The sequence below is a fragment of the Abrus precatorius genome, unplaced genomic scaffold, assembly GCF_003935025.1.
Source record: "Abrus precatorius isolate BTA unplaced genomic scaffold, Abrus_2018 Scaffold10, whole genome shotgun sequence".
In the NCBI taxonomy this organism is placed as follows: domain Eukaryota; kingdom Viridiplantae; phylum Streptophyta; class Magnoliopsida; order Fabales; family Fabaceae; genus Abrus; species Abrus precatorius.
Window position 1 is genome coordinate 31,227,488 of NW_020874292.1, and position 19,467 is coordinate 31,246,954.

The window sequence follows — 19,467 nt, forward strand, 5'->3', positions numbered from 1 at the left end:
GGGATCACAATCTCTTCCTTTTGTTGTTTTTCTTGTCTTCAATGTTATCGTTGTCATTAACAACTATGTCCCGGGCAGCTTTTTCCTGATCTTCCAGTGCTCTTTTCACAAAGATGTTTAGTCTCCAGAGAGTGTAGTCACTCTGTATAAATTAGCAAATTTACTAAGTATCTGGAAAGCATTTGTTATACAAGAAAAACTTCGGATAAGATGGACAAAGGAGAATATTATTAAGGTTTATATATATATATATTAATTTACAATTGAATTCCTCAACCTAGAAAACTTATGCTTTTGAATTTAGGCGAATGTTTTGTAAATTTATGTTTGATATAGAAAAAGTTACCATTCATTTTAATGATGTTATAGTCACAAATAAAAAACGTAACACTTTGTAAAGATTAAAATGTAAGTTTTTTAAATATAAGATTAGTTTGTAAATAAGTATCAACAAAAATTAAATATATCTTAATATAAATACAACAAAATTTTACCCCTTCCTTTTTTTTTTTCTTTATTTCTCTCCATTACATAATCATACACTTTTTTATCTTCTCCTCTCTCTCCCTCGTAGATATTGTCATAAAAATTTGATGCATAAATAATATTACTCTTAAAGAAAAAGAATGACAACAAACATTATTAGCTATAGGATAAAATGATAAACCTGGGCATCAAGGTCAAGGTTGACTTCGTCAACATTAAGTTGGAAGGTTGGGTTATTCTCAGAAACTATTTGCAATGCTCTCGTGAGGTTTTCAAGAGTCAGTCTGCTGAGAGCAGTTGTAAGTGCCAGTTTCTCCTGAGTTGATAGTTTCCTGCAATATTGCCAACAGAATCAGTGCAAAATAAGCATAATCAAAACAATGCCACATTATGGACCTATAAAAAGAACCACACCTAACTCAAGGTCATGAGTACTTACTGGATCAAATTATGAAAAGATAAATATTTGTGAACCAATTATTACTGACTGATTAAATAATATATTGCTATCCGCACTAGTCCTTGTGACTTTAAAAAACGGTACGCCATTCATACACCATACAAGGGTAAAAGGGTTCAACACTATTGCAGTTTGTAAATGAAATGTATGTGTGTGTATTCCCTGATTATGCAAATCTAGCTATAGGAAAATCCAGTACAGCTCCATGAGTATGCACACCAGTCTAAATAACACAAAGGATTTAATGATTTCATAAGCAGTATAATTGGCTAAAGATACTCAAGTCTCAAATATTATCAGAATTTGTTTGCTTTACCTGTATGAAGTGTTAATTAGATTGAATTGTGCTTGAACCTTAAACAATTTTTTTTAATAGTTAATTTAGAAACAAAAAAATGTAATCGAAAAACATTTATTTACCTAACCAATGAACCACAAAGAACACCAGAATGACACACTATCTTTCAATAACAGAATATTTCGACAGCATGAGTGAGACAGGGAAGCTAATGCCAAGAAGGAGGATACCTTTCATCAAATCTTCTTGTTCAATAACCTTCTCTGAAATTAGTGCGTGTTAAGATTTACATTTGAATGATCATGGATTCAAGTTTACTTTAATGCTAATAGTTGTAGCCTTTGCATTGTATTCATGTTAATAGGTCTTTAACGTATTTCCAAATACAAACTTTAATCTCGTTGATAATTGGTAGTCTTATGATTTTAATAACATTTAAACTTCAACGTTAAAGACAAGACAGTAAACAGATGGCATATAATACTTATTGCAGTTTGACCTTGATCACCAGGTAAAAATAATTAAATGAGTAATAAGGGATGACTCTTTCACAAACCTGCACTTTTCCATCACCATTGCTTTGAGTCTATTCAAGTTCAAATCAACATCACACAGCTGACACAGCAAGTAATCAAACACATTAACCATCTGATATACTTTTAAGTAACATAAATCAATTGATTTTAAACACAACTGTAACAAGAAAATATTCAAACAACCGCAACGTTTATATCCCTAGCCATATTGGCATAAGTGGCTTTTTGAGCAAGCTGTGTTTCCAACTGCACTTGTGCTTCTTCCTTTAATAGTCCATTTTCCTGAGATAATCAAATATGAAAGGTAATGGACATATGGTTAAATATGACATAGGATCACTAAAATCACTACTATTTTACTATTTCCATATGTGCAACTTCAAAATTGTTTATTAGAAAGTTTCATTCATGCAGAAGAAAGGAAAATATTTTGGAAAAACAAATTACCACACGAGCAACTTTAGGCAAAAGCTGCAGCCATTTCTTCTCAAATTTTTCCAGCAATGTCTTTGCCATAACATGGATGTCATTCTTTTCATCATTGTATTTCATTGCATTCTTGAAAATCAACCTGACATCAGAATATATCTCCCGTACATTCTTATAACCAGAACCATCCTTAGCATCCATTTTTCTTTTTATCGTAGTGAAATCCATAGGCTTTTCAATAATCTAGGGGAAGAAAATTAAACAAAATTTTTAGAAGAAAATAGTAAACAAATAACTCAGATATAAAAGACAACTAACACTAACCAAGCAAAACATCTAAACAATATTTATTTTCTGAAAGTGTACAAGTATACATGCTTTTAAGTTCAAACATGATTTCAAATGTACTTTATATGAATAAGATATCTGTAGTCTAGATCAAGAAAAAGAAATACCTCATAATAGTCATACAGTCCAAGACCTTCAACATCTACAGGTTCCATGAAGGGCCAAGCCCATTTATGCTGGGTCATCTGAGAAGAAACAAAAGGTATTGTCATTGATTTTCTGCAGGAAACTCGGTGCAATCAATTTAAAAGATTCAGCAGAAAAACAGGAGGTTATTCAATTAAATAATGAAAAAGATAAGCAATTACTGCTTCTGCTTTATTATTCTCAATAGAAGTAAGAAGATATTCCTTTCAAGAAAATAAACAATCAGCGTACAACAATTTATTTGCTTATGTACAATTAAGTAAATATAGCTGGAAGGTGATAGAATGTAGGCAACTGGTGGCCATCAGGTCAACCATAGAAGCTTTTTGCAGCGGGCAACAGGTACTCAGTACCAACTGATAATTACTAACGTGTAATTCATGCCTGTTGACTCTTAAAATGAACAGAAAATCTTATGGTACATTTAAACCTTGGAATAACCTCCTCATGTATAAAACAAGTAAAAGATAAAACTAAACAAGATTATTAGAAGTGAGAGTACATTCATGGTCTTCAATTTTTCAAAAACTTGAAATTGCCATGGTTAGATAAAAACAAACTAAAGCTTGTAGGAGTGTACTTTTTCTGTACCAATTACACAAATAATGTCTGATTATATTACCTTGTGTAAAGCTGGGAAACTTTAAGTTTTTGACAGAATTGATTAGTGACACATGCTAAGAGAAAATAGAGTGACAAATGACAATAACACAAAGAAAAAAAGAAATATAAAAACTAAGTAAAACTGCATTGATAACGAAAAAAAGTTAAAGTACTTGTGAAAAAAAAAGCTAAATAAAATCCTAGAGGGAGAATGCAAAAAACATTTAATTTGATGAGCAAAACTTAAAATACATTGTTTTTTACATTAATGGCATGAAGAGAAGAAACAAGTATAATATAAGAAATCCAAAATTGTCAGTGAGCCCCTCCCAGCCCCCGTAAGACCCACATTAGGAATGGGAGAAAAGCTCAAATCAAGACTAACAAAAACAAGTGAAAAAATAAGTAGAAATTAGTTGGGTATTCAGGTTGCAGGGCAGGTAAATAGATGGTATGCAACAAAGAAAGCCCAATAAATTAGTAACTGCACTGGTACCCAGGTGCAAGCAAGTTATAACACAGTCAAGAGGAGCCTCATAGAGCCACATAGGCAAGATGACAAGTACGTGGATGAATAATCTGAACTTAGTATAGGGAAATATGAAATTTCAAGTTTCAATACAAGCCCATATGGCCAAGGAGCACACAAAGCCAATTAATAGTAAAACAATCAATGATGCTACCATTGAAGGCAGATAAAAGATTCAATAAAGATGGTTACTGATAAAAGTAGGATGATGAGTTCCTACTCTAATTTCAGTTTTGAGACACTGAAAATGCTCAGTACCACTAAAAAGGGTCCATGATTGCATCTTAGTCAGACAATTGACATCTGAAATAATAAAAATATTTGTAAGGTATTAGCACTTGCCTGATGCAGTATAAGGGAAAACTGGCGCATGAGCTCTTGCATTGTGTCTGAAGGAGTAGCTTCCTTACTTGAAGCACCATGCTGTGGCTTCTTAGTGCCAGCAAGATGCTTCTCCCGCCCTTTGTCCTTGGCACTATTTACTTGAACATCAGTGGAACGGTAGAACTGTTCAACCTCAGTAACTTGCTTCTCAAGCTACATGCAAGACATGACACAAATAATTTTTTTAACTCAATTTCAAGTTCAAACTTATAATACTATAAACTCATAATGCATAGCAGCAATTTGTGCTTAACAAAATATTAAACATTCCCTAGACCATAAACATTGATAAAAAGCCAACACGTTTCATTTATACAATAATGTGTATTCTAACGAAAAGAAATCTCATCACAGTAATTGGAATGCAGATGGCATAGAATCAAATGAGATATTTATAAGATGAAAAAAAAAATGCTGATTTATGCCCGTGCAAGGATCTGAAAGGGAAGTTCAATTCCACCTTTAAACCTGTGTGCAATTTAAAAATTACAATGGAAACTTACAATTAGGTGCAGAGAAAGCAGGAATGCATAAACTCTCCACAATTATGGTGAAGAGTTGGGAATTATTTATACAATGAAACTAGTTTTAAAAGAAATGACTGAAGCTAAAATCTTGGATCAATTTTTTAGTTTGTCTGAAGTAAAATTTTCGGGCAATATTATTAGAACCCTAAAGACAATAAACATTGGATGAGAGAAAAGAAAACAGCATAAGTAGTATAGAGAAGGTCTATAAAATTATTAGTTTTCGTTCCTACTAAATATCCTCCCAAAATCTGACAAAAGAACCATTATACAGTATCAGATTTTGTAGTTCAAAAGAACCATAATCAGAAGACGTACAATTTTTCAAACTAAAAGTATGTTGCACCCTCAATTCGACTATGACAGATAAATAAACAAGAGAAAAAATCTAAAAGCAAAAATAAAATAAAAGAGGTCACAGCTTTGAATCCAAACTTAACACCCCTGGATGAGCTTTGCCAGCACAATTACAATCAGAAAGGCTGAACAATTAACAAAAGACATTAAAATTATCAAATTCTCTACCATTAATTAACTTCATATTTATATGTAACAAACTAAATAATTGTTAAATTTTTTTAAAAAAAGAGTTATATCGTACAAATTATCAAAATGCTGATTAAATATTCCGGTGAATTCATATACGAAGAGTCTAATTTGGTTCAACAGGCATAAAATATTACTATCTCTATTATATGGCACGATGAGAATATTAATCAGACTCAACAATTTTTCAACTGAGAAAAATTTTAAAGAAAAACAAGATTTAGCATCTCAAGAAATTCAAAAGAGAATTGCAATGTCATCCACACGTGTGAGTGATATTCCAACTCATCGGCTCCTCTTAACAGACATATGAACAGTGAGATGAGAGAGAGAAATAGTTTTGAATTATGAAAAAAGAAATAACCTTTTGAACTTGCGTGGAAATTTCATAGACAGAATACCTAAAACGGTTCAAATCGTCCTCTGTGACTTTAGGATTATTCAAAGCAGCAACATCAAATGTTGGATCCATTGACTCTGATTTTTCAATTTACATGCATGAAACCTATGGTTTAGGTTCCAAACTTTTTTCCACTTGCGATACAAACAAGATTTTCTGATAATAGAACAGTGCTATTTGTCACAACTAAGTGTTTGTCACCCAGCAAAGTGCCTTTTAATAATATATTTGATTTCTTTAGAACCAAAAAAATATATTTTATAAAGCAAAATGTGATTACAGTAATTAATTTAAAAATATTTTAATTTTGATACAGCATCCATGTAAATATACTGTTAATTAATTAAAGTATATTGTGGATATAATTTTATATTAATTATTAGAAAAAATAATATTCTTGTTGATATGATAATTTACTATTAAAAAATATTAGGATAAAAAAATCTTTACATTATTAATGCATTTAAAATAAATTTATTGAAAAATTAATTGTTCATTTTTTTAATCAATAATTATTAATATAATTTAACTTTTAAAATACATTTTGTTTAATATGGAAGAATCAAATCCTTAAGAGAAACAGCAGTTGAAAAATGTGCACAGATTGCACAAGAATTGTTGATAAAATTTTTCATGAAATGAGCACAAAATTAATGTGACTAGATTTAAGTACAAAATAAAAATAAAAATCAATGGAAGAAAAAAATTGAAACCCGTAATAGTAAATGATAATTAACCAGTTAAGTGTTAAATAGGAAATTATATTCGTACCAGCTAGTACTGTATCTTTTTTTAATATTACTCCAACTAATTTTTATACAATAAATTTCTTTCAAAAAATCAATGAGAATTGAAAATTAAAAATAATATAACTTTTGAAATAAAACTTAAAAAAATCAAAACAACAAAAAGAGGAAGTGCTTTATTTATGTTTTATTTCAGAAAAATAAATTTTTTTTAATAGTGTAATTACAAGAAAAGTATATTAATATTTAAACACATAGATAAATATTCAGATTATATTGGGATGAATATTTAACTTCAGTTATAGTCATATCTAAATCATAAAAAAAATTGCATTATATGAATGAAAAAATAAATATTTATATCATTAACATAAATATTTATATCATATTAGAATAAAAATATCATATATGAAAACTTATTATTATTTATATTATATATTTATATTCTCTTTTGTAGTTGAATAATGTGATATAACCATGTTAAATAGAAAAATAATGCAGCATGAATAATAAATTCTAGGACCAATCATGATAAATTCTGTTTTAATAAAAATCATTTTTTTCTTCAATATTATGATACCATGTTATTCAATGACATAAAGATCTAAATTCTTAAATTATGTAGGTAAATAAACATTAAAATGACCTCTGTTATATCTATTTTGGATTCAATATTGTATTCTATCATTTTATTTTATTTTGTTTTTTTTTTTTCTTGTCTTAATCTCTTTCAAGTTATTTTCTTTCTAATTTGTACAATTATTTCATTCGAAATATTTTTATTTCTTTTCAGAAACTTTTTTACATCCATAGCATGATTATTTTCTTATGTTGAACATAATTTAAAATATTAAAAATGATGATTTTACAATTATAGATAATATTATGAACAATATATACTAATTTTATTTATTAAATTATATTTTAATATGAATGGTGTTAACCCTAACTTTTTTTTTACTTATAAATAAAATAATTTAATGATATTTTAAATTATAAAAAATATACATTTTTAAAATATTTAAACATTTTTATCCCTATAAGTTTGTGAGATTTTGATTTTTTAAAATTCAACACTTTTGATCTCCTTCACTCATTTAACTACACAAAAAGTTGACCCTGTAGAATTTTTTTAACTAGTTATCTCATTATTTGACAATTATTAAAAATTAAAAGTATTAAATTTAAAAATTTATAGAGTCAAAATACAAATAAAAATTTCAAAAAAATATAAAATAAAAAATATATTTGTTTTGTTACTATTTTAAAACATTTTTATATTTTTAACTTAAACATAATAAAAGTCCAAAAAGTCTTAAATTTCAAATTTAAATGATAATGGAACAAAAATAGTTGGAATTTTTTATATTAATTTAAATTAAAAGTATGCATAATAATAATTCAACTTCAAATCATTTATGACTTTAATTAAACTTGGTTAAAAGAAAGTGCTGTAAGTGGGCATGTATGTAAAGGATAATATGTCAGATTTTTAAAGAATTCTTTGTATTTATGTGATATATATAGATGTTTTTATTTTTTACACCATATATTTATCTTATAGTATACTTTTCTAAATAGGCGCTTACAACTCTTTCTATTTATTTTTTTAAAAATAAAAATATCCTTGCGTTCTATTTCAAATATGTTATTTAGCTTTTCCTGAATTTGTGTGTGCTCTCTGTAATTGTGTAGTGTACATAGATCAACAATTTTCCATATATCTAAAAAGTAAATAATCAGAATTTATATAAGTAAATTTTATTAAAATTACAAAATTTAATATATTAATAATATTAAATACTATGATTTTAATAAATATTTACTATTTATTAATATTTTATTATCAATTTGTTGTTGTATGTAAAAAATAATAATAAATCAATACTTAATAGTAAAGTGAACCCACACATAGCAGCAAATAAATGTAAAATCCAGCCAAAGTACAGGACTACCATAATGGAACTGATAAATCTTTAAATGTAACAACATACACTAAGGATTCGATGAACAAAAATAATGATTCATGCACTTCACAATTCTCTGACTTAAAAACTGCAAATGAAAATTACAGAATGATCCACAACAAACATTCACATGCACATCAATTATCAAATCTCAAAACATCAAACTAAGCAAAAACACAAATCAATAATCACAGAAAAATAAAAGAATAAGAGATTGGTATGTAACAATTTTGAGTATTTGCAAACTAAAGATACACGTATATTTGCATCTTCAAGAACCAGCAACTATAGGTGCTATTCAGATTGAAGATATCATGGCTTTGGCGGTTCTGCTTGTTCAACTACTGAAGTTGGTTCAGCAGGTTTCTCTTCTTTAGCATCTGAGGCAACAGGTTCAGCTGGTTGTTCTTCTATCTTAGCTTCTGAAGATGGTTCTGATTCTTTTTTCTCAGTTGTTTCTGTTACTTGTGGTTTCTCCTCTTCCTTTTTCTCTTCTTCAACAACTATTTCTCTCTCTAGAACAGTGCTTGTTTCTTCTTCTGCTTTAGTTGCTGTAGGAGGGGCCTCAACTTTCTCTTCTGTAACTATGATAGTTGATACTTTCTCAAAAACAAAGAAAACTGGGCCCGAAACTGAGGCTGGTCCAAACTTGGAACATGCTTCAGATACTGCCTTTGATCCAGGGAAATCTGAAATATATTCACATGGTACTAAGTTGAAGTACATATAAATAAATTATCAGTGATCATGGAATCAGTATATAAAAACCTTTTATTAAAATTTATGGTAGAAGTACATTTAATAACATTTGTTAATAATTGTTTTTATTTTTAAGTTTTGTCTTTAAAACAATAGAGATCCGAGTTGCTACTTTCAGATAGATAAAAAAGACTATAAATTAATACTTTACCAATTTTAACAAGCTCTTCTAGGAACTTGTGGACTGCTGCGGTGTTCTTCTTTAGCCCAGCTTCATTGCGATCTTTGACCAAACCCTGCAAGATGATGAAATTTTTTAACAAGGGCCATGTCAACCAATATTAATTGGTGGGTTCTTAACTTTTCTTTATTCATTTCAATTCTGATACATATATTTAAATTTTCTCACCTTGATTTCAGTTGATGAAGCCTCGTATATTTCAATTACTTTAGTTTGAAGTTCAATCTTATTTTCTTCGAAGGCTTTGTTGTATTCCTCCTATATACCAAACACCAAAGCAATTAATATATATTCCCTTATACTACTGCTTCTTTTCTAACAGATAAAAATAAGTTTAAATAGAAAACACTGAAAAATATGTACATAGTTAAGAAAGTTGAGAAGAGAAACCTTAGACTCATCGAAGGACTTCGAGGCCTCAGCAGCAGCAGCTTTCTTAGTACTATTCTTCTCAAAAACCTTCTTGATCTTGGGAAGAACCTTAGACTTCCAGTATCCCATCTGTGTTTCAAAATCTCTTTCTTTCTATCTATCTATCTATCTCGTGGACCTTAACTTATAATATTCAAACTCAAACTATCAAAGTCGAACTCAATGCAAGTGTTGCAGCCACTTGTCTCTCCAAATTAACACACACAACACATATATAAATCGAGTTTTTATCACTCTCAAGGCACCAATAATCCAGCACACACACTATACAAACTTCCAAGTTACAACCAAACAAGCCTTCAAATTCCAACCTAATTACGTGCATGACCGCTTGCCCATTCATGCCAGCCAAACAGTGCTGCTTAAATTACTTCACAGCCATCTTCTGTCTGCCCATGCAACTAGTATGACACGTTAACATCAAAGATGAAGCAAGGACAAAAATGTAAATACACAAGTATTTTAAAAGAGTTAGGTCTAGGAGATATGATTGATATGCTTCAAAGACAAGGTGTTGGTGGTAATTATGTGGGGAACCATAGGGATATAAAAGCGAATGAAACATATTGTGGGGGAAATGACAGTTGGCAATCAACTTATTCCATAGGTGGCAAATATCAGATGTGGGTCCCTTTCATTTTGTATTTATGTTATCTATCATTTTATTAATTTTATAGATTTTAATACCTCTGATGTTGATCTGTAACTCATAATTTGGCTCTATCATTTATGTTTTGGGTGTTGTTCAGGACAAAAATGCGCTTGTGTTTAATTTGGTTTCTCAAATGAAACTTGGCACATGGCTTAGCTGGTTCTGCAATCACGCCCACAGTGACTTCTATTCTGTTCAAACCCTTTTCTGTTTAGAATATAGAAATGAAGATTGTTTGTATATTAAGGGTTGGACTAAGCGGGGTTAGGAGTTTGGACTAGCTAGCTAATCAACATGATTAGAAAAATAAAACACTTTGCCAGTTTGTGTGGTGTGGACAAAAACTGATTTGAAACGTAGACTGCAGTTGAAGGTATCTATCCAGGAAGCCCTCTAATCCAAGGTATATACTCCACTCTCTATTCTTTGTTCTTCTTTCTGTGAAAAATTTGACTCTTACTTCTTCAAAACCAAGGGATCCAAATTTTTATGTAACAATAGTTGTAACTCGAAAAATTAAAAAAAGTAGCAGATAAATAATTAGGTAACGTACTTAACTACGTATAACAGGTCTGATGAGCAATGGGTTGTTATTTGACTAATAATTAAAAATTGACACTATATATAGATATAACTATTTATATGCGCACAACCATATACATATATATAAACCATAAAGTTGTCCCTCATACGTTGAAAAAAATTCTCGGTTAGCAATATAGCCTACGCAAATAAAGCGCAGACACGTATATACTGAAATTAGTTATTAAATAAATATGTATATTTATATATGATTGTATTAAAGGTTATCAAACTTAAATAATCGCGTGTGGTTAGGTTTATTAGTAATACTCACGAAGAAGAAACTAAAGCATAGTGGTTTTTCAAAAATAACACAAAATTTGGCCTGGATTACTTTCCTGACAGATTTAATCTGTTAAACGGTTGGAACTGGCCGAATCGTTCCTTAAAAATATTGTTAAGAAAGGAAGTCTGTAGTAAATTTAGCAATAAATTTAAATATTTGTAAACTAATATGCTGAATTAAAAATATCTTATAAATATACTTATAAAATAATTGATATACGTGTGTGTTTATAAAATAGTATAAGAATGTATTAAAAATTTGTATGTTTAATAAACTTATGATATTTTGAATCTTCGAGATGTGATAGTAAAAACTTCAAGAAATATAGAAGAACATGCATAAAGATTGGAAAAAACACAATAAAAAAGAAAGTATATTAAAATAGAAAAGATAAATAAAAAACTAGAAGCTTATGACCTCTAGACTAAAATAACTTGTTTATTTACTAAACATTTTAAATTTTAATTTAATGAAACAAACCTATCCATTAATAAAAATAAGTTTGATAGGTCAAACACTCAAAATTCAATAGAAATTTAAAAATAATTAATACAACTCAATCAGCATCAGCGTAAATACATTATACAAAGTCTAATTTACGGACATCGTCAAGCTTCTGACAATTAATATGTACTCTCTTCAGTAGTAAACAGATGATTCATGGTTATCTGATCAGTTTTCAGTTTTCATTCCAGCATAACTAATTCACTCATCAGATAAGGAACCACTTTGCAGCTCAAGACGCGAAAAAGTCAACCATCAAGTCATTGCAATAATTGGGAATGAGAAATAAAGTAATTTCCAAATTCTTTTCACCATTTGGCTGTCAATCAATGACATAATTAGGAGCCACAGCTAAAATTCGGTCATTTCTAGATACCGATGTTGACTGCTCTGCACCTCCAGCTTCTGCTGCTGCTTGCCTACCGTCGTCTACCACTATCAGATGGCCCTCTCTTCGAATTAAACTCTGCGGTACAAGCGTTTGATATAATTAACATGCCTGAGAAGCTGTTAAATTTTTGGAGGATGTAAAACAAAAAGTGTACCTCTATAATAGCTTTAACTTTGGAAACTTCGGCTGCTGCCTCTTCCATGGAACTGTAATTGTTTTTCTCATTTTGCTGGTTTACATACCATTGAATCAAGTCTCGTTGCCTCATCCCAGCCAAACCAGTTCCTGTAATTATTTAGTTCACATAAAATTTACTTTTCAATATACTCTCTCAAGTTATTTTTATAAGAAACAAATGAAGCAATTTATATATTTAATAATACTAATAAAAAAAATATATTTTAAATTTATCATTTATTACTTATAATAAAAAAAAAATACTTCATTTTATTTCTTTTAAAAAGAATTAGAAGTTATTTTTACAATAAACAAAATGAAGCAATTTATATATTTAATAATACTAATAAAAAAATACATTTTAAATCTATCATATTTTTTATAATAAAAAAAAATTCATTTTATTTCTTTTAAAAAAGACCAGAGGTAATAATAAATAACGTCGGACACTCCTACTATCCTTGGATAAAAGTCAGTTTATAAAAATAAATCTTCTTGTACACCAGTCAAGTGGTATTCAGAGTTTCAGAACCTGAGTAAAATATACATGTGTAGGGTCCATTAAAAAACTTAATTAATTGAACATTTAAATTTTCTCGATGTTCAAATGTTAAATAACAAATAACAGATGGTTTTAAGTTACCACCTTCTTGCATAGCAGTCTCTTCGTGCTGTCTAAGCCGCATGATAAGGGCCCTGGTAACTCTCTGAAAATATTCATCGCTTATAATAAGTTTCTTCCCTTGGGGTTTAGACCCATCTCCAGGATTTCCTGCAAGATAATTAAACCAACGAATAATTAAGCTTCTTTATAAAGTAGATGATTTCAAGGTAAAATGGGTAAAAGACACCTCACCATCAGTTCCAGCAGCTTGCTGAGCTGTAGAGTTTCCCACATGACCATTAGCATCTCTATTATTGTCATTTTCATCACCATTACCGGTTCCATCATCCCGGTTTTCTTCTTGAAACTCAGATAGGTCAATCTCACTGGACTCCACACTGCGGATCAAAATGTAAAATGCAATTATCACCAAAATCTAGTTCCCAAAATAAAACTGAAAAATGCAAGAAATATTTTCGTACCTTATTATGGAAGTTTTCAGCAGTTTCACAGCTAGACGAACGTGACGAGGTTGTACCTGATACAAAATCTTCTTTAGTCCACAGAAAGAAAATATACAACAAATGCATACTGATAAGCCTCTGAAATCTTAAAGCACCTGATTTTCCAAATGACACCGAGCAATGGCCTCCGACAGCCTGATCAATGCCTCCAACTGCCTAACTGTCATACGATATGCAACCCTAGTCCCAGGATTTGTATCACCTCTACGGAGAGCAACATAAGAGTCCACGAGTAGTTTCCTGGCATCTGACGTGAGCTGCATTAATCAGATTACATCAGAAAGAAGCACGAAGGCAAAATTATCCCCATTCAAGAAAGTACTTGATCCAAAAGTTATAAACAAGTCGTTAACCTTTGGTTTAATAGTTTTTGCATAAGCTATATAACGCTTCAGCTCCGCTGTAGTGAATGCTGGTGTAAGAGCACCTTCACGCTTTTGATGGACTCTGACAATATGATGAGCTATGTGGTAATCTGTCTGTTCGTCTGGGTCATCAATCATAACATATACAAGATCAAACCTTGAAAGAATAGCTGGTGGAAGAGCCACATTATACTGAAAAAAAAAATTATATATATATATAGCAATTAGCCCAGGTTGTATTTAATGTCAAGGCAATCAATAGCTGTGACCAGGCACCAGAACATCTTACCTTAAGTGGTTTAGATTTATCATATCGTCCCCCAGCAGGATTGGCAGCAGCAAGAATGGAAGTACGAGCATTAAGTGTTGCTTGTATTCCTGCTTTTGTGATACTTATAGTCTGCTGTTCCATGGCCTCATGAATTGCAACCTTCAATCCAATCAAACATTGAGATACTTGCCAATTAATGATCATGAGAGACAAGTCAAAAAACACGTCTCTTACCTGATCTCTAATGTCCATCTTGTCAAATTCATCAATGCAGCAAATGCCATTGTCTGCAAGCATCAATGCCCCAGCCTGAAAACAAGTTCTTTAACATTCAAGAAAACAAGACTAAGGCAAATATCACAATATCAGATAAAGATGAAACACCCGAACATGTTAGAACCCTCTATCCTTCGCAGATCTTTTATACCCTACTCAGACTGTATCTGTGAGTTAAGTTTCATAAATAGTTTATATGCTACACCATATGAGTTGCTAAATGCAAATTCTAATTGCAACATCAATAAGCATACCAAACATTTTAAATTCACTAAAACATAGAAACGTACGCCATAGTAAAACACAAATGACAAAAAAATATCTGCCTGGGCAACCTGTCCAGCTGCTTGATTGAGAGGACAATTAATTCACATATCCATTAAAGTACAGAAAAAACAGTTTACTGACCTCAATACAAAATTCCCCTGTTTCTGGTTCCTTGGCAACAGTTGCGGTCAAGCCAGCAGCTGATGATGATTTCCCAGATGTATACACAGATCTTGGAACTATGCCTGAAGTATACCTGAAATGATAAACCAGCATATATAACCATTCAATTTGCATAAACCAGTATAAAGTAACCAAAGAAGAAGAAAAAGGGGACTACTTAAGGAATTGAGACTTTGCACAGCTGGGATCTCCAACAATACAAACGTTTATGTCTCCTCTTAGGTTGATGCCTTCATGAGTAAATTTGTGAACACCACCCATAAGCATAAGAAGAATTGCTCGCTTTATATCTGGATGACCAAAAACAGTTGGAGCAATGCTTTCAACAAGTTTGGTGAAGAAATCTGGAGTGTTCCTCATTCGTTGAATTTCGTCCAGTTCCTGTGCCTGTAAAATCAACCAGTCATGTATTGGGTCAATTATTCTTTCTCAGATGTATGTTAGAAAACTGACAAAAACATAATGCCTGTGTAGTGTACATAGTGGAGAAAATTAGTCAGGTTAAAACTGCAACAAATGATGGAAAGAAAAAGAAAATGAACGGAGAGGTCCAAACCAGTTTACATATAAGAGATCGATAACAACCAACCTAAAATGGGTAGCTTTTTGAGGCGATTGAAAATAGCACATGATGCCCAATTATTAATTAAAGCAAAAATACAGCTCTTTTTACATCAACATGAATATCTATGCATACAGATGGAGAGCATCATGAATTTACAGTAAACTGCTGATCGTCTTCATCAGCATCCTTCTTTCTATTCCGGATGTCTGTTTCTCTTCTACCATCACAAATCTGAAAGATATCATTCAAAAACCACACCAATCACAAAATCAACATCGCGTCACATGAACAAACCAATAAGTAGCCGTAAAAAACAAACGCAAACCTGAACAGAATTGGCAATAAAAGCTAGACGATAGGAGAGGTCTCTGACTCCCAAAGCCCTAAGGCCCCTCACACCTTCATTCCCAGCTGTAGCACCCTTGCGCTGAGAAGCTTCCCGACGACACTCTGATCTTTCTCCAGGAGAAGCTAATGCCAATAAGTCAGGTATAACAACTACAGTGCCTGTGAAAATCACCCTGCAAGGAGACAGAATGTGATTGGTTATTCTGACAAGCAAACACATCTATAATGAGTAGTTCAAGAAATATGGGGCAAGAGAAGTCTCACGTGTCACCAGCCCTGGCCTGTTCCACAACCTCATGACGAAGAATAACATCCAATGACCTAGGCAGAGAACCTGCAGGTATCTCTTTGGATGTCTCCTGCATTCTTACCCTTTGCCAGTCAGCAAATTTGCTCTCTTGGCGCAACAGTGCCCACTTTGTTCGATTGTTACAGGTGGCATTTACACAGATTGATGGCTGCAATGTGGTATTACGTCAGAATAGGAATAGTCAAATAGCAACCAAAATACACAGCTGATGACAAATAACCACAAAATCATAATATATGCCAAAAAACACATATATAATATGATATTGATAAGTATGACAAGAATCAAAACTCAAAATAATTACCTCAGTATACTTGAATTGCTGCTCAACATTCTTTATAACCCCACCACACTCCAGGCACTTGAAAGTTCCTTGGAGGAGCTCAGGCCGAACCTCACTTGTCCTGGTCACCACTCCTGTCACAGATACAAGCCTTCCAATTTCTGATGTAGCCAATTCCCTTAACCTGCAAGTGGGTAAGTTCATCGGTGAGCAACACACACAAACATAGAGTTCGCTAAATATCGTTGAGAACCCTATCATTGAGAATACTATTAAAAGCTTATCCCTGATTGAAATTGGAATGAAAATTGTGAATGAAATTAGGTACAACTAACAAGTTACAAACTGTTAATTGTGAATGAAAATTGGAATGAAAATGCAGAGACCTCTTAATGATTGGAATGTTGTAGAAGGCAACGTTAATGTCCTTGTTAGGGTTATCATCAGATATGAAGGTTGGCTTGAGCTCCATGACGAACCTCTTGCAAGCATTCTTCAAATAAGGTTCGAATCTATCATCAACACAGAAAACAATTCTCAATGCCCCCAAAATTATAAGAAACATTACGGTTTTAAAAGCAAACAAACAAAAAAACGAAAACCTCAAATATTCATCGGAAATAGCTTGCTGGAGGAGATCGCTGAATCTGATGACGTGGTCGAAATCGATGAACATGGTGTTGGATTCGTTGGCTCCCATTACTTCGATCTCCGCTTCGTAATGAAGCTCGCTACGATGCCCGGATCTGAAGCTGTGAAATACACTCAAACAATAGTTAATTGTTTATTCACTTCGAAAATGAAAAGAAGAAGACATTGAAGAAGAAGAAGAGAACCTTTTGAGAAATTCTAAGAAGGCGTTTTCAACCCTAACGGCTTTCTCGTCCACCAAGTAACCGCCGAATGCTTCCATTTTCGCTATTCACTTGCAGATTCCGCTTTCTTCTTCTCACACCAAACTCGGAACCCTAACCACTGAGTTTGGAATTGAGCTTCTCAGCTCTCGTCTCACTCCAACCAAATGGGTGCGCTCTCTGGCGGGAAAGAAGAAAGGGAACGAACGCCTTCCCGCCAAAACTTCACCTTGCTGAGCCTTTTGGGCTCATCAATCACGGTCCATTTTTATTTCCGGCTAAGCCCGCCTTGAAATTCATATTTTTGTTTAATCAATTTTTAATTTGTAGCCCAATATCTTTTGCCATCTCTTTCTTTCTTTTCTTTTTTGCAGGAAAAAAAAAAGAAAAAGAAAGAGGTATAGTTGTTTTCATGAAACAGTGCAAGGTAATCTTTTTACGCTATTATTCAATTTATGTAGATACTCAGATGGTTTAAATATATCTTTAATTTTTTATAAAATATTTATTTTAATATTTTAAAAAATTTATTCAATCTAACATAAGTTAACAAAATAAGTAATTTATAAACGAATAACTATTTTTAAATTATTAAATATATATTTAAATATATAAATAGTTTAGATCTTCGACATGTAACTTAATAATATTAATTTTTATATATTTATAATTTAATATTTTATAAAAATTTAAAATTTTGTTTTTGAACTTTCAAACTTTATTATTTTATATCTTCTATTTTTTATCTTTAAAATTCTATTATATTTTTTAAGTTGTATTTGTTTGAATCTTGTATCCGGTGGTAATTTTAAAAAGATATGTATTCACATGTTTTAATTTATAATAAAAATAATTTTTAAATAAATAAAATATTGAATGTCATTTTAATAATTTTTAAAATTAAAACTTTCACATTCATTCTTATATTTAATTTATCAAGAAAATAAACTTTAGTATTGACAAATTTTTCAATGCCTTTTTTAGATATTTCTCATGCTCTCTATGTACATTGATTGTATTTGCTGTGCATAATTTTTGTAAATTTTGCTTAAGCCATATTTTTATTCCTTAAGCAAAAGTTCTAAAAAAAAATGGTTCACTTAATAAATATAGCTTAAACGGTCATTAATTTACTTAAGCCACACAAAATATTTTAATATTTGCTTAAGTAAATAAAGTTTTACTTAAGTTAAGATTGAGTATCATATATTTTTTTTAAGTTAAATTATTATGACTTAAACGAATATTGACAAAATTTATATTTTTATCATTATATAAAATTAAGTTAAGCAAAAGTTATAAAAAATGATTTTTCTACATTTTTTAGTATTCAATCACTTATTTTTTTAGTCATTGCCTCTATTTTAATCTAGCTAGATTGTTCGTTTTAAAAAGAATTGAGATAAATTTATGATATTTATAAATTTAATTGATTTCATTTATAGATATCACAATTCAAAATATGACAATGCTCAGAGAGTATGATTATTTAAATTGTTAGATTTAAAAAACATATTTATATATTATTGGGAAGAAAAAAATAAGGATGAAATGAAATAGGATAATAAAAAATTGAACAAAACTTTTACAATATTATTCTAAGCGAAGATTACTTGATTTCATTAAATTTCTTATATTGAATAATCTTTTCAAATTTTATCACTTAAATTTTAATTATAGTCACTAAATTTGTCAAATTAATTGTTAAAAACACACAAAAAATAATATTGAACTACCTTTAGAATCAAATATAAAAGGAAGTGATTTTAAGAGAATGAAATTGAATTATATGTAAAAATAATAATAATTTTGTAACTATTACAATTATGCTTTTAAAAGATATTTAATTTAAAAAAATATTTTTAAAAGACTTATTTTAAATATATAATACTTAAAAAAAATTATTTATGAATTTTTATTAAAAATTAAAGTATAAACACTATAACTTTTAAAATTTATTATAACAAATATTTTACTAAATTATGTATACTAATTTATGGTAGTCATCACCTAGTTTTAGTATTTAATTTATTTAAAATTCTATATTTGAAACAAATTATTAAATTATTAAAATTTAATAAAAAATTAATTTAAATTATTTGATTCACATGTATTTATTAAGACTCTCTCTATAAATAAGCAATAACATTTATTTGCATATTCACATATAAATATCGTCAATTTTCTACATTAATGGTCTTCTTAAAATTTTGCATTAAAGGGCTACATAGATATATTTATTAATCT

At 30.3% G+C, this 19,467-nt stretch overlaps 3 protein-coding genes across 5 annotated transcripts; all 3 read right to left on the reverse strand.

Annotated features, from left to right (window-relative positions):
* Positions 1-4: 4 nt before the first annotated feature.
* Positions 5-5,765, reverse strand: LOC113852275 (transcription factor GTE1-like). The gene is made up of 8 exons (XM_027482512.1): positions 5,658-5,765; positions 4,179-4,373; positions 2,665-2,742; positions 2,228-2,452; positions 1,964-2,062; positions 1,801-1,859; positions 668-818; positions 5-142 (listed from the first exon to the last, which is right to left on the reverse strand). The coding sequence occupies exons 1-8, from the start codon at positions 5,763-5,765 to the stop codon at positions 5-7; spliced, it is 1,053 nt and encodes a 350-aa protein (XP_027338313.1).
* A 2,610-nt stretch (positions 5,766-8,375) lies between these two features.
* LOC113869109 (plasma membrane-associated cation-binding protein 1) lies at positions 8,376-10,011 on the reverse strand. 2 transcript variants are annotated; one of them, XM_027505261.1, is made up of 4 exons: positions 9,737-10,011; positions 9,515-9,604; positions 9,317-9,401; positions 8,376-9,095 (listed from the first exon to the last, which is right to left on the reverse strand). In XM_027505261.1, the coding sequence occupies exons 1-4, from the start codon at positions 9,845-9,847 to the stop codon at positions 8,719-8,721; spliced, it is 663 nt and encodes a 220-aa protein (XP_027361062.1). In that variant the 5' UTR covers positions 9,848-10,011; the 3' UTR covers positions 8,376-8,718. The 2 variants fall into 2 exon arrangements, with proteins under 2 accessions (XP_027361062.1, XP_027361072.1); XM_027505271.1 differs by lacking the exon at positions 9,515-9,604 and having other exon boundaries at positions 8,472-9,095; positions 9,737-10,001.
* Positions 10,012-11,931: 1,920 nt separating this feature from the next.
* On the reverse strand, positions 11,932-17,349 carry LOC113869095 (DNA replication licensing factor MCM6). Of its 2 annotated transcripts, none has more exons than XM_027505249.1 (18): positions 17,203-17,349; positions 16,969-17,118; positions 16,753-16,878; positions 16,388-16,550; positions 16,038-16,231; positions 15,751-15,946; positions 15,582-15,656; positions 15,018-15,247; positions 14,819-14,933; positions 14,369-14,443; positions 14,153-14,293; positions 13,852-14,055; positions 13,594-13,755; positions 13,457-13,512; positions 13,227-13,372; positions 13,017-13,130; positions 12,348-12,478; positions 11,932-12,268 (listed from the first exon to the last, which is right to left on the reverse strand). In XM_027505249.1, the coding sequence occupies exons 1-18, from the start codon at positions 17,277-17,279 to the stop codon at positions 12,125-12,127; spliced, it is 2,499 nt and encodes an 832-aa protein (XP_027361050.1). In that variant the 5' UTR covers positions 17,280-17,349; the 3' UTR covers positions 11,932-12,124. The 2 variants fall into 2 exon arrangements, with proteins under 2 accessions (XP_027361050.1, XP_027361042.1); XM_027505241.1 differs by having other exon boundaries at positions 13,017-13,142.
* Positions 17,350-19,467: the final 2,118 nt, after the last annotated feature.

What these genes read in the sequence shown, in the direction of transcription:
- LOC113852275 (XM_027482512.1), bottom strand. Translation starts at nt 5,765, where the DNA reads ATGGATCCAACATTTGATGTTGCTGCTTTGAATAATCCTAAAGTCACA. An exon ending in GACTGTATGACTATTATGAG is followed by an intron (nt 2,453 to 2,664) that starts GTATTTCTTTTT and finishes TTCTTCCCCTAG; the next exon opens with ATTATTGAAAAGCCTATGGA. An exon ending in TGCCTAAAGTTGCTCGTGTG is followed by an intron (nt 2,063 to 2,227) that starts GTAATTTGTTTT and finishes TGATTATCTCAG; the next exon opens with GAAAATGGACTATTAAAGGA.
- LOC113869109 (XM_027505261.1), bottom strand. Translation starts at nt 9,847, where the DNA reads ATGGGATACTGGAAGTCTAAGGTTCTTCCCAAGATCAAGAAGGTTTTT. An exon ending in CTTCATCAACTGAAATCAAG is followed by an intron (nt 9,402 to 9,514) that starts GTGAGAAAATTT and finishes ATCATCTTGCAG; the next exon opens with GGTTTGGTCAAAGATCGCAA. An exon ending in AGAAGAGCTTGTTAAAATTG is followed by an intron (nt 9,096 to 9,316) that starts GTAAAGTATTAA and finishes AATATATTTCAG; the next exon opens with ATTTCCCTGGATCAAAGGCA.
- LOC113869095 (XM_027505241.1), bottom strand. Translation starts at nt 17,279, where the DNA reads ATGGAAGCATTCGGCGGTTACTTGGTGGACGAGAAAGCCGTTAGGGTT. An exon ending in ATAAATCTAAACCACTTAAG is followed by an intron (nt 14,056 to 14,152) that starts GTAAGATGTTCT and finishes TTTTTTTTTCAG; the next exon opens with TATAATGTGGCTCTTCCACC. An exon ending in GGTGTCATTTGGAAAATCAG is followed by an intron (nt 13,513 to 13,593) that starts GTGCTTTAAGAT and finishes ATTTTGTATCAG; the next exon opens with GTACAACCTCGTCACGTTCG.